Source organism: Hydractinia symbiolongicarpus, chromosome 5, assembly GCF_029227915.1.
Source record: "Hydractinia symbiolongicarpus strain clone_291-10 chromosome 5, HSymV2.1, whole genome shotgun sequence".
In the NCBI taxonomy this organism is placed as follows: Eukaryota; Metazoa; Cnidaria; class Hydrozoa; order Anthoathecata; family Hydractiniidae; genus Hydractinia; species Hydractinia symbiolongicarpus.
The window spans coordinates 27085028-27100208 of NC_079879.1; the positions used below are offsets into that span (position 1 = coordinate 27085028).

The 15181-nt window shown below is 33.7% G+C and overlaps 2 protein-coding genes across 2 annotated transcripts; both read left to right on the forward strand.

The window, feature by feature from the left end:
• The first annotated feature begins 2725 nt into the window (after positions 1 to 2725).
• LOC130645761 (uncharacterized) lies at positions 2726 to 3401 on the forward strand. The gene has a single exon (XM_057451853.1). The coding sequence runs from the start codon at positions 3027 to 3029 to the stop codon at positions 3384 to 3386; it is 360 nt and encodes a 119-aa protein (XP_057307836.1). The 5' UTR covers positions 2726 to 3026; the 3' UTR covers positions 3387 to 3401.
• Positions 3402 to 5073: 1672 nt separating this feature from the next.
• Positions 5074 to 14541, forward strand: LOC130645760 (metal transporter CNNM4-like). Its single transcript, XM_057451852.1, has 4 exons — positions 5074 to 5609; positions 9915 to 11031; positions 11185 to 11322; positions 13517 to 14541. Exons 1-4 carry the CDS (start codon positions 5283 to 5285, stop codon positions 14242 to 14244), a joined length of 2310 nt encoding a protein of 769 aa, XP_057307835.1. The 5' UTR covers positions 5074 to 5282; the 3' UTR covers positions 14245 to 14541.
• Positions 14542 to 15181: the final 640 nt, after the last annotated feature.

Genomic DNA, 15181 nt, shown 5'->3' on the forward strand with positions numbered 1-15181 from the left:
ACCAACGTTAGCATGTTCCATCAATGATATCGAGCTTTTTTGAATTTATCTTTATTTTAATTAAATAGCGAGTGATAAATAGAAAAGAACTGTATAACGCTGAGATAGTAGTAATAATTTATTCTAATAATGGTAGTTAGTATTCTTTCTCAGTAATGAGAAACTTTGGTCGGTGCTGTTCGATGTACTTTCTTGGCCAACATATTTCATTCGTAGTTATTCACTTCTTAAACATTCTTCTATCAGCTATATCAGTTTAAAATATTAGTTATTTTTTTAGCCAATAACCTTCTCCTGATTCTTTAAGCAATAATCGCAAATGGAATTTTCAATTTGTATTGTATTCTCAACTTTCTGCTGGTTATTGAGAAAAGAATTACGGAAATTTACACTGCACAGGTCTAGGCACGAGTGAAGCGCTTGTAGGGACAAATTTTGACATTCGCTGTCAAAATTTTTCCGTACATACCAGCGTATGTAGGGAAAAATTTTGACAGCGAATATGAAACTACCAGTACAAAGTTATTTTTGTATATAGTACTGATCCTTGTGTGCGTTGAGAATCCTCTGTTGAAAGTACGAGTTGGCTAGTTAGCCTCAAAATATTAGCTAACGACAATTACTCATACAAGATGTGGAAATCAGCTTACGTTTACAGAACACGGTGCGCGCGTTATTCACACCCGGGTCGTGAACTGTCGTCCGCCGTTAAAATAAGATAACCACAAAATGTAAACAAAGTTGAATTTACTTTTTCAATTCTCGACAAAATGGTAGAGAAGATACAAGTAAATTCCAAGAAAATTTATTTCATTTTGATATTGTTCCAGTTCACAGGTAGCGAAACAGCCCGGGTGGAAAATATAGCACTGTATGAGACTTCAGAAACTGCAAATATAAAGAACGGTGTGATTTACGTCAAACCAGAAACAGATGTAAAGCTTTGGTTGTTTGGAAGCGAATTAGACTCTACAGAGATTTCTTTTTCTAAAGTTGCCAAACCTGTTGACGCACCATGTGATAGTGACAGAACCACTGATCCCTTAAAGGTAGCTACAACTGATGTTGGTAAAGCAAATGTAGCTCTGAATTTTAAGGTAAGTCTCTTTCAATCTTTTAGGATTGACTAAATTTTTGCTTTAAAGCAGACGAAAAAATCCCCATCCGAAATCTCCAGATCTTTTTTGTCTTTTATAAGATACTAGTCGTTAGCTCGTGAAAAATCTCGCGATGGATTCCTCATCACACATACTTCTAGCACCGCCATTTTGTGCATCATAACATGGCGCAACGCAATTTGCTTGGACGGGGGTGTTTACTTTTATTATAGGTGCGATTATGACTTTCTCGATTATACTTCCCAAAGTTTTTAAATTGGTTCACAGACAGGCAGACAGATAGCGAGTATTATAATATTAACTAAATCTAATAGATAATACAATCGAAAAAGTATTTTTGTTCAAAGTTGGATTTAAGTCTGGCATTTCTACGGCTCTTGACATAATTTTCTAAGCATAAAAATGTTGAATTAAATCGATTCGCAAGTAGCTACCACAAAATGTGCCAATCTTTTCAAGTCAGACGTCTTGACATCACACATGTCAAGACGCTTTAAAAATCCTAAAAACTACAATAGAGAACTTTAAGTACTCTTTCTTCTTCATTCACCGTCAGCAATTGCGGTGATGACAAAAATATCTCAACATTCGAACGGTCATGCTTTACATGCTTCGCTTACGTTGTAGGCGTTAGTATGTCGTATGTTTCAAGTGATTCCAAGTTTGTTTTTTTTGCTACTTAAATGCTAATTTTGCCCTGTTTTAGTTTCGTAAACTACGGTTTAAATGCTAGGAAAGCGGAAAAAATTCGCTTTGCTTAAAGCAGAGGCGACACCATTAAAATCGAGAATCTCCGACACAACACGTTTGAAATCGCAACTGTTTTTTCGATCTTATCGGCTGCGCAAACATCGTGAAAATTAAAATTTTACCCAGAAATGGATAACCATAACAACAAACTTATAAATCTTTGCTTGTTTGAACCTTGCAGTACTGCCGTATATAGTATAGCTAAATGATTATGTTTATGCTTAGTAAACAGTCATTCTTAATATGCATTACTTTTTTAAATTACGCAGAAACGTTGTTATGAAAGAACAACTGGGAACCAAAATTCAAAAGAACTGTTCTGCATCCAGAATAGCTGTTCCTTTTCACCATTCAGGATTATGACGTTGTCTCTCATGGGTTTTATTTTACCAACGTTAGCATGTTCCATCAATGATATCGAGCTTTTTTGAATTTATCTTTATTTTAATTAAATAGCGAGTGATAAATAGAAAAGAACTGTATAACGCTGAGATAGTAGTAATAATTTATTCTAATAATGGTAGTTAGTATTCTTTCTCAGTAATGAGAAACTTTGGTCGGTGCTGTTCGATGTACTTTCTTGGCCAACATATTTCATTCGTAGTTATTCACTTCTTAAACATTCTTCTATCAGCTATATCAGTTTAAAATATTAGTTATTTTTTTAGCCAATAACCTTCTCCTGATTCTTTAAGCAATAATCGCAAATGGAATTTTCAATTTGTATTGTATTCTCAACTTTCTGCTGGTTATTGAGAAAAGAATTACGGAAATTTACACTGCACAGGTCTAGGCACGAGTGAAGCGCTTGTAGGGACAAATTTTGACATTCGCTGTCAAAATTTTTCCGTACATACCAGCGTATGTAGGGAAAAATTTTGACAGCGAATATGAAACTACCAGTACAAAGTTATTTTTGTATATAGTACTGATCCTTGTGTGCGTTGAGAATCCTCTGTTGAAAGTACGAGTTGGCTAGTTAGCCTCAAAATATTAGCTAACGACAATTACTCATACAAGATGTGGAAATCAGCTTACGTTTACAGAACACGGTGCGCGCGTTATTCACACCCGGGTCGTGAACTGTCGTCCGCCGTTAAAATAAGATAACCACAAAATGTAAACAAAGTTGAATTTACTTTTTCAATTCTCGACAAAATGGTAGAGAAGATACAAGTAAATTCCAAGAAAATTTATTTCATTTTGATATTGTTCCAGTTCACAGGTAGCGAAACAGCCCGGGTGGAAAATATAGCACTGTATGAGACTTCAGAAACTGCAAATATAAAGAACGGTGTGATTTACGTCAAACCAGAAACAGATGTAAAGCTTTGGTTGTTTGGAAGCGAATTAGACTCTACAGAGATTTCTTTTTCTAAAGTTGCCAAACCTGTTGACGCACCATGTGATAGTGACAGAACCACTGATCCCTTAAAGGTAGCTACAACTGATGTTGGTAAAGCAAATGTAGCTCTGAATTTTAAGGTAAGTCTCTTTCAATCTTTTAGGATTGACTAAATTTTTGCTTTAAAGCAGACGAAAAAATCCCCATCCGAAATCTCCAGATCTTTTTTGTCTTTTATAAGATACTAGTCGTTAGCTCGTGAAAAATCTCGCGATGGATTCCTCATCACACATACTTCTAGCACCGCCATTTTGTGCATCATAACATGGCGCAACGCAATTTGCTTGGACGGGGGTGTTTACTTTTATTATAGGTGCGATTATGACTTTCTCGATTATACTTCCCAAAGTTTTTAAATTGGTTCACAGACAGGCAGACAGATAGCGAGTATTATAATATTAACTAAATCTAATAGATAATACAATCGAAAAAGTATTTTTGTTCAAAGTTGGATTTAAGTCTGGCATTTCTACGGCTCTTGACATAATTTTCTAAGCATAAAAATGTTGAATTAAATCGATTCGCAAGTAGCTACCACAAAATGTGCCAATCTTTTCAAGTCAGACGTCTTGACATCACACATGTCAAGACGCTTTAAAAATCCTAAAAACTACAATAGAGAACTTTAAGTACTCTTTCTTCTTCATTCACCGTCAGCAATTGCGGTGATGACAAAAATATCTCAACATTCGAACGGTCATGCTTTACATGCTTCGCTTACGTTGTAGGCGTTAGTATGTCGTATGTTTCAAGTGATTCCAAGTTTGTTTTTTTTGCTACTTAAATGCTAATTTTGCCCTGTTTTAGTTTCGTAAACTACGGTTTAAATGCTAGGAAAGCGGAAAAAATTCGCTTTGCTTAAAGCAGAGGCGACACCATTAAAATCGAGAATCTCCGACACAACACGTTTGAAATCGCAACTGTTTTTTCGATCTTATCGGCTGCGCAAACATCGTGAAAATTAAAATTTTACCCAGAAATGGATAACCATAACAACAAACTTATAAATCTTTGCTTGTTTGAACCTTGCAGTACTGCCGTATATAGTATAGCTAAATGATTATGTTTATGCTTAGTAAACAGTCATTCTTAATATGCATTACTTTTTTAAATTACGCAGAAACGTTGTTATGAAAGAACAACTGGGAACCAAAATTCAAAAGAACTGTTCTGCATCCAGAATAGCTGTTCCTTTTCACCATTCAGGATTATGACGTTGTCTCTCATGGGTTTTATTTTACCAACGTTAGCATGTTCCATCAATGATATCGAGCTTTTTTGAATTTATCTTTATTTTAATTAAATAGCGAGTGATAAATAGAAAAGAACTGTATAACGCTGAGATAGTAGTAATAATTTATTCTAATAATGGTAGTTAGTATTCTTTCTCAGTAATGAGAAACTTTGGTCGGTGCTGTTCGATGTACTTTCTTGGCCAACATATTTCATTCGTAGTTATTCACTTCTTAAACATTCTTCTATCAGCTATATCAGTTTAAAATATTAGTTATTTTTTTAGCCAATAACCTTCTCCTGATTCTTTAAGCAATAATCGCAAATGGAATTTTCAATTTGTATTGTATTCTCAACTTTCTGCTGGTTATTGAGAAAAGAATTACGGAAATTTACACTGCACAGGTCTAGGCACGAGTGAAGCGCTTGTAGGGACAAATTTTGACATTCGCTGTCAAAATTTTTCCGTACATACCAGCGTATGTAGGGAAAAATTTTGACAGCGAATATGAAACTACCAGTACAAAGTTATTTTTGTATATAGTACTGATCCTTGTGTGCGTTGAGAATCCTCTGTTGAAAGTACGAGTTGGCTAGTTAGCCTCAAAATATTAGCTAACGACAATTACTCATACAAGATGTGGAAATCAGCTTACGTTTACAGAACACGGTGCGCGCGTTATTCACACCCGGGTCGTGAACTGTCGTCCGCCGTTAAAATAAGATAACCACAAAATGTAAACAAAGTTGAATTTACTTTTTCAATTCTCGACAAAATGGTAGAGAAGATACAAGTAAATTCCAAGAAAATTTATTTCATTTTGATATTGTTCCAGTTCACAGGTAGCGAAACAGCCCGGGTGGAAAATATAGCACTGTATGAGACTTCAGAAACTGCAAATATAAAGAACGGTGTGATTTACGTCAAACCAGAAACAGATGTAAAGCTTTGGTTGTTTGGAAGCGAATTAGACTCTACAGAGATTTCTTTTTCTAAAGTTGCCAAACCTGTTGACGCACCATGTGATAGTGACAGAACCACTGATCCCTTAAAGGTAGCTACAACTGATGTTGGTAAAGCAAATGTAGCTCTGAATTTTAAGGTAAGTCTCTTTCAATCTTTTAGGATTGACTAAAAATGGGCAGATTTTTGCTGCAGATTTGGTCACAAAGTTCACCTAATCAACAATTACATTGAGGCATTAACTTTTAATTCTACAGGCACAACTGCATGAAGCTCACAAACAAATTTTGGAATGGAAACATTACAGTGACAATTTAGAGTTAGGGTTGGTGTTGGTGTGTTTAACCTGTATTCAGCGATTCGGTTTTACTTTAAACAGTTTTTATTTAGTGTCGATCTGGACACAATTTTTGTATTCTTGCCATAACTTAGGTTTGTTTTCATCCAGGGAAATTTAAAAAATCAGGGATGCAGAACAAATGTAATTTGTTAATTGAAGCGAGCCCTGAGAAAGCCACCACAGCAACAAATCCAAACCGAATTGCTGAATTAGATTCTTTTAGAACACTTTTTATATATCTTACCAGACTTTAAGTGCGGAGATGGCTATTTCCCCCCCTTTTTCAAAAATGTACTTACTTTAAGGAAACTTCTAAAATTTTCGAGATGTTTTATCCATTATATGTATACCTTGAAATTTTTTTTAGCTTATCCTTTGTAAAAAAAAAGGAGCAAAATCATCCAAACATTTGCTTTTGAAAATATGTATGGGGCTCATCTAATAAATTGTGTTATTAAATATAGATGGGTACAATATGACACAAATGGTCTGACGTCAATTTTTTTTCAGAACAATGAATGTGCACACACAGGGGAAGAAAATATATATAACAGACTACTGTAACAGTGAGCACTAGGTCCTATACAAACTTGTTTATGAAATTTTATTGGAAACTGACAAACAGATCTAAGATTATCAGGATGTCACCCAAAACTTAGGAGACTTTAACATTTTAAGGGTTCTTTTAAAATTTTAATGACAAGAAATGTTAAACTTTGCTGTTATGACATTGTCAGCAAAATTCATATAATCTAAAAAATTTTAAAATGAAAAAAACTTCGTAAATTTTTCCAAATTCACAAGATTTTATAAGAATGAATTTTTTTTTAAGAAAATTTAAGAAAACTTATTAAACAACCTCCTATTTCAATTTAGGTTCCTTTTAAAAACATATATATTATTTATGTGATTGTTTTTTCTCATAAAAAGACAACCTCATAAAAAATGACCTATATTTGCATGAGTTAATTCTCTTAAGCTCAGAAATTCTTCTATGTTTTTTAAAAAATATATATATATAAGGAAAAAAATTAATATTTAAAAATTTTTTTTTTATTAATTTGTATAGTTATGTATTTGTAATATTTAGGCATGTTACTTTAGGATTTCTAAATGTGGATAATTACTGTTTTAAACTTGCATAGACAGATGTTTTGATATTGTTTCCCTGTTTTGAAATATACCAATTACAATATTAATTTCAATATCAGTACAAAAATCAGTTCTAATAATATATACAAATTAATAAAAAAAATTTATTAGCTTTTATTGAATGATCAAGCAAAGGCAATGTATTTTATTGACCACCATACAAACATCTGATTAGATTACATTCATAGATCTGCTTTTAAAGTTGATATAAAGTTGATCTGAGAGTTTTTGTAAAATGTAAAAAAAACCGTATTTCTCATATAATAATTTTTTTTTGTAATTTCAGTTTAGCTGCATAATAAAATACATCTAATACTAGCAAGTAATACGACTTTAAAAACATCATAATGACAATTTAGCCTCGAGGTTGTTTAAGCATTTTTTAATTGTTATGTTAATATAGCTAACCTCCCACGAAGAAACAATATTAATTCCAAAGAAAAAGGTTATGAATTTTTTTTTATTCCAGAAATCTTTTGTGGTTCTTGACAAAAAAGTTAATTATGCATGTTATGATATCATATAAATAGATAGATGTGCATATTTTACCTAGCCATGAAAAATATGCACAAATATTGAGGGATATACCCTGTCTATTATTTCTAGGAGGGGCCATGGCTTAGAGGGGAAGTCCTTGAGTATTTGATGCTCATTTTGAGCTACGCAGATCCAATTAGGTTCCGTGCTCTGCCGACAACTCCCTGCAACATCCAACAGCACACACAGTGTGTCATCTCTCTTGGGTTAACCTTGGGCTATGGTAAAATTCACTCATGCATATTAAATCACCACCAAGGGGAATCGAACCCTGGTTTCCCAAACAAAGTGCAAGACCTATAATCACTAAGGTATGGCACCATATATTTATATATATAACTTAGATGCTGTGAGACAACGATTTACATCACATGCACTTCAATGGTACGACAAGCTGGAATGTCCCCCACGGCATATCTCATTATTCTCTTCGTCATAATGCACTTCAATGGTACGACAAGCCTGAATGTCTCCCACGGCATTACATATGCATTTCAATGGTACGATAAGCTTGAATCTCTACCATGGCATATCTCATTATTCTCTTTGTCATAATGCACTTTAATGGTATGACACACTCACAATGACATGTACGTCTTGGCTGTACTGCAATTGTGAATGTCTCCCACGGCATTACTTCCTCACATCTCATTATTCTCTTCTATTCTTCAATATAAATACAGGCCATTTCGTGAAAGGCGTGCGATCGCACGTGCACGCCCCCACACACGTGCAGATTTGTTTAGGCGTGCGATTCATCGCACGCGCAAAACGTTGCTGTAATTAAAAATTATTGTATTTATAACAAAGAAAATTTATTAAATAAACCTTAAAAATAAATAATCATTCTTTTACTGAACTCTAAAAATAAACGATCATTCTTTTACTGAACTCACAATAGATCGCACGTGAGCAGTCTTTACCAAATGTTGATAATGTGAATTTAATTGCTACAATTTGCTTTCTTTCTTTTTGCTGACCAAGGGGTATTATGCTGAACATTATTTAAGTTGAAATAACTAAAAGATAATATAACTAAAAAGAAAAAAAAACTTTTTTAATAACGAAATATTCTTTTAGGTAATAATTTTTATGATTCATCGAACATAAGGTTTATTAAATATTATTATTAGTGGCTGTTCCACTTTTCGTCATTTAATTTAATTTAAATATCTGTTTGCCCCACAAGTAATAACAAAGTTTAATTAATGAGTCTGCTTACGACTTCTTCGTATATGGGTTAAAATTCCTTGCCGTACATTGTTGGAACTTGCACTTTGTTTGTTCCTTACGCCAAAACAGCAGCCCCTGTGCAGTATACAGGGGTAAAGGAAATGTTTTTGTAAAAAATGTTTTTTTTTGATCGCACGCGCAGAATTTTTGATGCGTGTGATCTCCCGCACGTCTGCCCAAAATCTTACGAAATGGCCTGTAAATAATAATAATATAAATTAATAATAGCATACAGTAATAATATCAAGTAATGATATAATCAACAGGCCACACACATGTATCTGTCCAAATTTTTGGCCGACTTAGGAAGCCTGACATCCCAATCATTTAAAACGCCATGTGTAATTAGGCAGGACTCTTGCTCCCACTGCTGGACTAAAACCTTGACAACACTTGTAGCCAAATAGTTGTTCAAGGAAACCGTGCAGCTAGAGCAAGTGTCTCCATCTTTGTTGATGCGTGAGGGATAAGCCAGTTTAAAACAGTCATATACTGAACTCGGCTAACTCTGTCTTTAACAATAGTTGCAGTGACGAACACTATGTGGTGATGAGGCAATGATACTCTGTATTGGTTGACCAGAGTGACTTCACATAAAAAAAAATGTTGTTAGTTTGCCAAACCCTACACAGCATTATGTATAGTATAGGGAGGACGGGGCGGGGGGGATCTTTAGCTCAAACCGGTTGTTTGCAGAGCCAAAATTGAAATGGACAATGTGCAGGTATTTGTAGGCCTGTCCCATTAAGCGAGGCATCTTAAAGCTAGTAGGCGAGGCAAGTCTGCTATCCTGTATTGACCAATATTGTTTCAAGTAAAGTTTCCTTATATGTGATCCTAAGAACATTAGCAAGTACAAGGCAATCGAGACACCACTGCAGTCACCACAATTAACATGAGCTAAATGTTCATTTAGCTTCATTAAATTCATTATCAAATACATGATGTCGTGCATAATAAATATAATTATTAAATCTGGACAAGATTTTTTGAAAACAATTGAAAAGATTCATAAACAACTTCTGTAAAAACTGATGCATTTGGTATCTTTTTACGCAAAAATGATTTCAATATTTCAAATTTTTGTAGTCAACTTAACTTATTGGTACCCCCTTTTTGCAAATGTTATCAAAAATCTCTGTATCCCTATCTAGCTATCTGACTAAATTTTCTTGTCTTTAGGTTGCTGGAGTAACGTTTTACTTATGTGTGAAAGATAACAAAACATCACAATGGAAGCACCAAGGTGAAGGCCCGACAATGAAAATTATTGTGGAGAAAAAAACATTTTCTCTACCTCTTTGGTTGAGTATCACCCTCATTGCAATTCTGATGATGTTGTCTGGATTGTTTTCAGGACTTAACCTTGGTTTGATGTCCTTAGATCCAAACGAGTTAAAAATTGTATCCAACAGTGGAACAGCACGTCAAAAGAAGTATGCTAAAAAGATTATGCCTGTGCGAAAGCATGGAAATTTTCTATTGTGCACATTGCTTCTTGGCAATACACTTGTGAATTCATCCTTCACGATATTGTTAGATGGTCTAACAGGTGGAATTGTAGCTATTATTGGATCAACCCTTGCAATTGTTATTATGGGTGAGATTGTTCCACAAAGTATTTGTTCTCGCTATGGGCTAGCTGTAGGTGCTTACACTATATACTTGACCAAACTCTTCATGATACTCACCTTTCCTTTATCGTTTCCTGTCAGTAAACTTTTAGATTGCATTCTTGGGAAAGAGTTAGGAAACGTTTATAATAAACAGCAGCTACTTGAAATGCTCAAGCTTCAAAGTGAATACAATGATCTTGAGCAAGACGAAGTAGGCATCATATCAGGAGCTCTCAAATATAAAAGTAAAACTGTTGCAGAAGTGATGACTCCACTGGAAGATTGCTTCCTATTAGACGAAGAAGCCATCTTAGATTTTCAAACAATGTCTTCAATCATTCGAACTGGTTATAGTCGAATACCAATTTATTCCAATGAACGTTCGAACATTGTAGCTTTATTGTTTGTCAAAGACTTAGCATTTGTTGATCCAGATGATTGTATTCCACTTTTGAGCGTGATTAAGTTTTACAATCATCGTGTTCATAAAGTATTTTTTGACACCACGTTGGATAAGATGCTGGAAGAGTTTAAGCAGGGTACGTCTCACCTGGCTGTGGTGCTCAAGATTAACGATAGTGGTGATGGGGATCCATTTTATGAAAGCACTGGCATTGTTACGTTAGAAGATATAATTGAAGAAATTATTCAGGCCGAGATTGTTGATGAAACGGACGTTTATGGTAGGTTTTTTTGAACTGTCAATTTCGGAAACAATTGATTTGATTTATCTTGTTTTTATTTCACACATTTTTGACAATTCAAAGAATTTCTCTCTCTCTCGTGAGAGGGCAAGTTGAAAGTTTTTTATATTTAATTTGTATTTATTTCTTTAGTTGATAATGTTTCTGGTCAAAAAGTTCATCGAAAACACCATAACCAGGACTTCACTTTGTTTTTACCTTCACCTGAGGATGCTCAACCAAAGTTATCACCACAATTAGTGTTTGCCATCTTTCAATATTTAAGTACCGGTACGTATTAGATCAATTACAAAAACTAGTTGCTAGCCTGTGGAAAATCCACGGGTTCGCCTCGCTATTGCGCAGCTAAACTATCATTTTGCGTGACAGACAGACAGACGTATACGGGTATTATAATATAGATACATGCCGTTTGTGAGGTTTTAAAATTTGTTTACCTTTTTTTTTTCCATAAAAATGGCAAAAATGTGGTTTACTTCATGAAACTTTACAAGCAGTAAGTTATATTATTCCTGATTAATTTAAGAAAAAAATGAGAAAAGAGGTAATATTCTGTGGCAAACATAAGGTAAAATTTGTGGTTTACCATGAATGTGGTATGCCTAAAACCTTATTAATTTGCAGGTGGGAAAGTTGGTGTATTTAGGTGCAGATTTGGAGTCAAGGTTTGTTATAGCAATAAGGCGAAAAGTGTGGTTTACCTTCAGTAAAAGGGTAGAAAATGAGGTTTACTTAGTAATTTATAACCAAATCCTTTTTGGCAACTTTTCGGACATAATTTCTTCTGAAAGTTACTTTTTAATCTGTACTCAAACAAAGTTCAGGTTAAATTTGAGTAAATAGGTAACTTAATGATAAGTAAAGAATGATGAATAGCTTTGGGCGCAACAATTATAAAGGTAAATTTCAGAAATGTGGTTTGCTTTCACTTAAGAATTGGGTTAATTGGGTACATATTGTGGTTTACTTCAATAAAAGAGAAGAAAATGCAGCTGAGTTCATTGAAAAGATTTGAGTATGTATAATTATGTAGGTTACTGATGAAAGAATTATTAAAATACATAAAATCAAATTACTATAATAATTAGGTAACATGATGTGGTTTGCTAGAGCAAGAGTTCTAATAGCATATATTTAGAAGCATAATCGTCAAATGTATATATGGTTCAGAAACATAAACACCCTCTGTGAATTACATTTTTTAAAAGTTGTAAATAGAATTACCAAGAAAGTATGTTGTTTAGAAATAGAAGCCCTCTGGAAATTATATTTTTATATACTTTAAAATATATTTATTGATAAAATATATGGTTTAGAAACTGAAGCCCTATTGGTATTATATTATTAGAAAGCTTTATTGAGGGAACATTGTTGAGAAATAATGATACCTTTGGGAATTCAACGAGATATATAGCAAGATCTAGTAGAACAAATATTAAAGTAAGGAATGTGTTGAGACAAAAAGTAGTGATAAAAGTGAGTCACAATATTTTAAAGTAGAAAAATGAAAGTAATCAATAAAAAAGTGAAGTGTAACTTGTGTGATAAAGCATTGGTCAATAGACATAAAGAAGGTTCGTGACATGTGCTTTAAGTGTAGGCTCAAAGTAAACCACAAAATCCAAATTTACTGAAAACAGATTGGATTCCCTTCGACATAAGTGTTTTCTATTTATTAAAGAAGTTATTATTAAGAGAGTTTGTTGTAAACTTTGTGATGTGGTTAGACATTGATAATTAGAAACCACAAATTTTACCTTTTTAGATATATTTCTTTTAATTTGAGCAAACTGTATATTGTAATATTCCTAGTCATTTTATTGGTATACCAAGAAAGGTTCATTTACATAAATTTTAAAAGTTATTTTCATAACATCATATTTCAAGCATGGGCTAAAAGTAAACCACAAAATCCACATTCACTGAAAACAAATGACAGTTTTTATTTGCTTTAAGTGAATAGTGAATATGCTTTTTATACAGTTTCTTTAAGCAGTTGACATAAAAATGAAAAGTAAACCACATTTTTTACCTTTTTACTGAATTTGACCAACCCAATATATTTCTTACCCATTTTCTAGTCTAATAACAAGTTTGTGTTCTATTTCGTTGATATTTTAAAAGATTATCCCAATTAGTCACGTTTGGGCTGTTTTTTCAAACCTCACGAATTTTTGTAACTTACCATTATAACGCTTGTTCAGCATGAAATTGTTCTTATTTTGTTCCTATATTTTGAGTATTCTGTTGAGTATTCAGTAAGGAATGTAAAGTTTTAATGTCCTTGGGGATTCCATCCTAACGGCTGGCTCGTCCTCCCCTCTAACTGTAGTTATGTTGGTACATTACAAATATCTGCAATCTATTCAAGCGAATTACAATACAGTCTAATTGTTCTTATAAATTTGTGTTAAGAAAAATTAAAAAGTATATACATTTTCACTTTTTATGAACTTTTCTCTAGCTGTATCTGTGTTCACAGGAGAACTTATCTCTCGCTCTGTTTTGAAGAAGTTAATCGAACATCCAGGTGTTGTAGAAGAAAAAGAAGTAAAGCCAGAAAAAGACGAGAAGGGCGTGTATTTATACAAAAAAGGTTCTCATACCGACTTTTTTGCGCTTATTTTGCAAGGCCGTGTAGAAGTTACAGTTGGTGACGAGAATATAGTCTTTGAAGATGGACCATTTTCGGTGTTTGGGATAAAAGCATTGACGAATGAGTCTGGCTCACAATACATGCCAGATTTCACGGTTAAGATACTGTCTACGTTACAGTTCTTGAAAATCAGCCGGTCATTGTATCGTTCTGCAGTTCGTGCTACAAAAATGGAAAGAGAAAATAGAACGCCAGAAAACTATCACGAATTTGACGAGATATTTTGGAAAAACATAAAGAATAATGACGTTCTCAGTCACAAAAGCGATGTTTCAAGCTTAAAAAGCATGGGGAGTGAAAAAAGTACTCCAAATAGAACAGAACAAAACAAGAACCACAAAAACAGTTTACTTCGCAGACTGACTCCAAAACGTGAAAGAAAAAGAGACTCCAACGAACAAAGAAGAGACAGCAGGACTGAAAGTCATAAGATTGGAACACCTTCTCCAACCTTTGTTGACAAACAGTCACTCGTAACAGCGGAGGAGGGTGATGCAACGACGTCATCAAATGAATTCGACAATACCCGTGTATAATTTAGGAGTACAGCGGGTTTATGTAGGGAATAAATTTTACTCTAACGTTATGTTTTCTACACATGTATATATTTGTACTTTGTAAATACGACATCTGCTCATTCTTTTTGTCCTACTGGCATTGGGAGGATGGATGGGTAGTTCTTTTGCTGCACTTTTTTTTAGGATATTTTAAAACTGAGAAAATGAGGTGTGAATTTTATGTTATTAATTTTTGCATATTTTTATTAACGATGTAAAAGCTTCTTTCGTTTTGTTTTATTTGATGAATCTTGCATTTTTATATGCAGCCCCATTGGTCAGTTGTTATGTAGGGATTTTTAACCCCGCAATTTCACGAACAAGGCTCTGATCAATCACTTGAATTTCTTAGGTATTGTCTGTTTAACCCGAACCCCGTTGCCCATTTTTCTCTTGATACCCACTTGGTTTTGTCTTTGGTATCTCATACTTTACTAGTGTCAAATCTTTTTTCCCGCGAAAGTTTCTGACGTTGTAGATTATTTTTCTACAAAAATACAGTCTGTTCAAATTTCAAATAATAGAATTTTCATTGGTTGTTTAAAATGGCGTCAGCTTCAAACGTTCTGGAAGTTTATTTGTCTCAACTATTGAAGCTCCTAGTCTCTTAGTAGTTATGGCAACATCTATGTTTAGAAAACGTTATGAACCTAGATTGCTGGATTGTTATAAAGTAAAAAGCTTTCGGCAAAATAACTTTATTTCGCCTTTAGATATTAAAAAACAATCATTTTTGTTTTACGTTTCAAAAACTCGATCTCCCTTTTGAAAAACAGTCTCAGTTTTATCTTGGAAATGAAATGACGATATTCAACGCATAAGACGAGGTTGAATAAAATTTTCGTCAGTTAAAAATACTAATCATAATTTGGTCACTGACCGTTATTTTAAAAAGTTAGAAGTTTGAACTTTTACG

Coding starts and splice junctions, on each gene's coding strand:
- LOC130645761 (XM_057451853.1), top strand. CDS start 3,027: ATGGTAGAGAAGATACAAGTAAATTCCAAGAAAATTTATTTCATTTTG.
- LOC130645760 (XM_057451852.1), top strand. CDS start 5,283: ATGGTAGAGAAGATACAAGTAAATTCCAAGAAAATTTATTTCATTTTG. Junction 5,610..9,914: donor ATGTAGCTCTGAATTTTAAG/GTAAGTCTCTTT, acceptor TCTTGTCTTTAG/GTTGCTGGAGTAACGTTTTA. Junction 11,323..13,516: donor CTTTCAATATTTAAGTACCG/GTACGTATTAGA, acceptor ACTTTTCTCTAG/CTGTATCTGTGTTCACAGGA.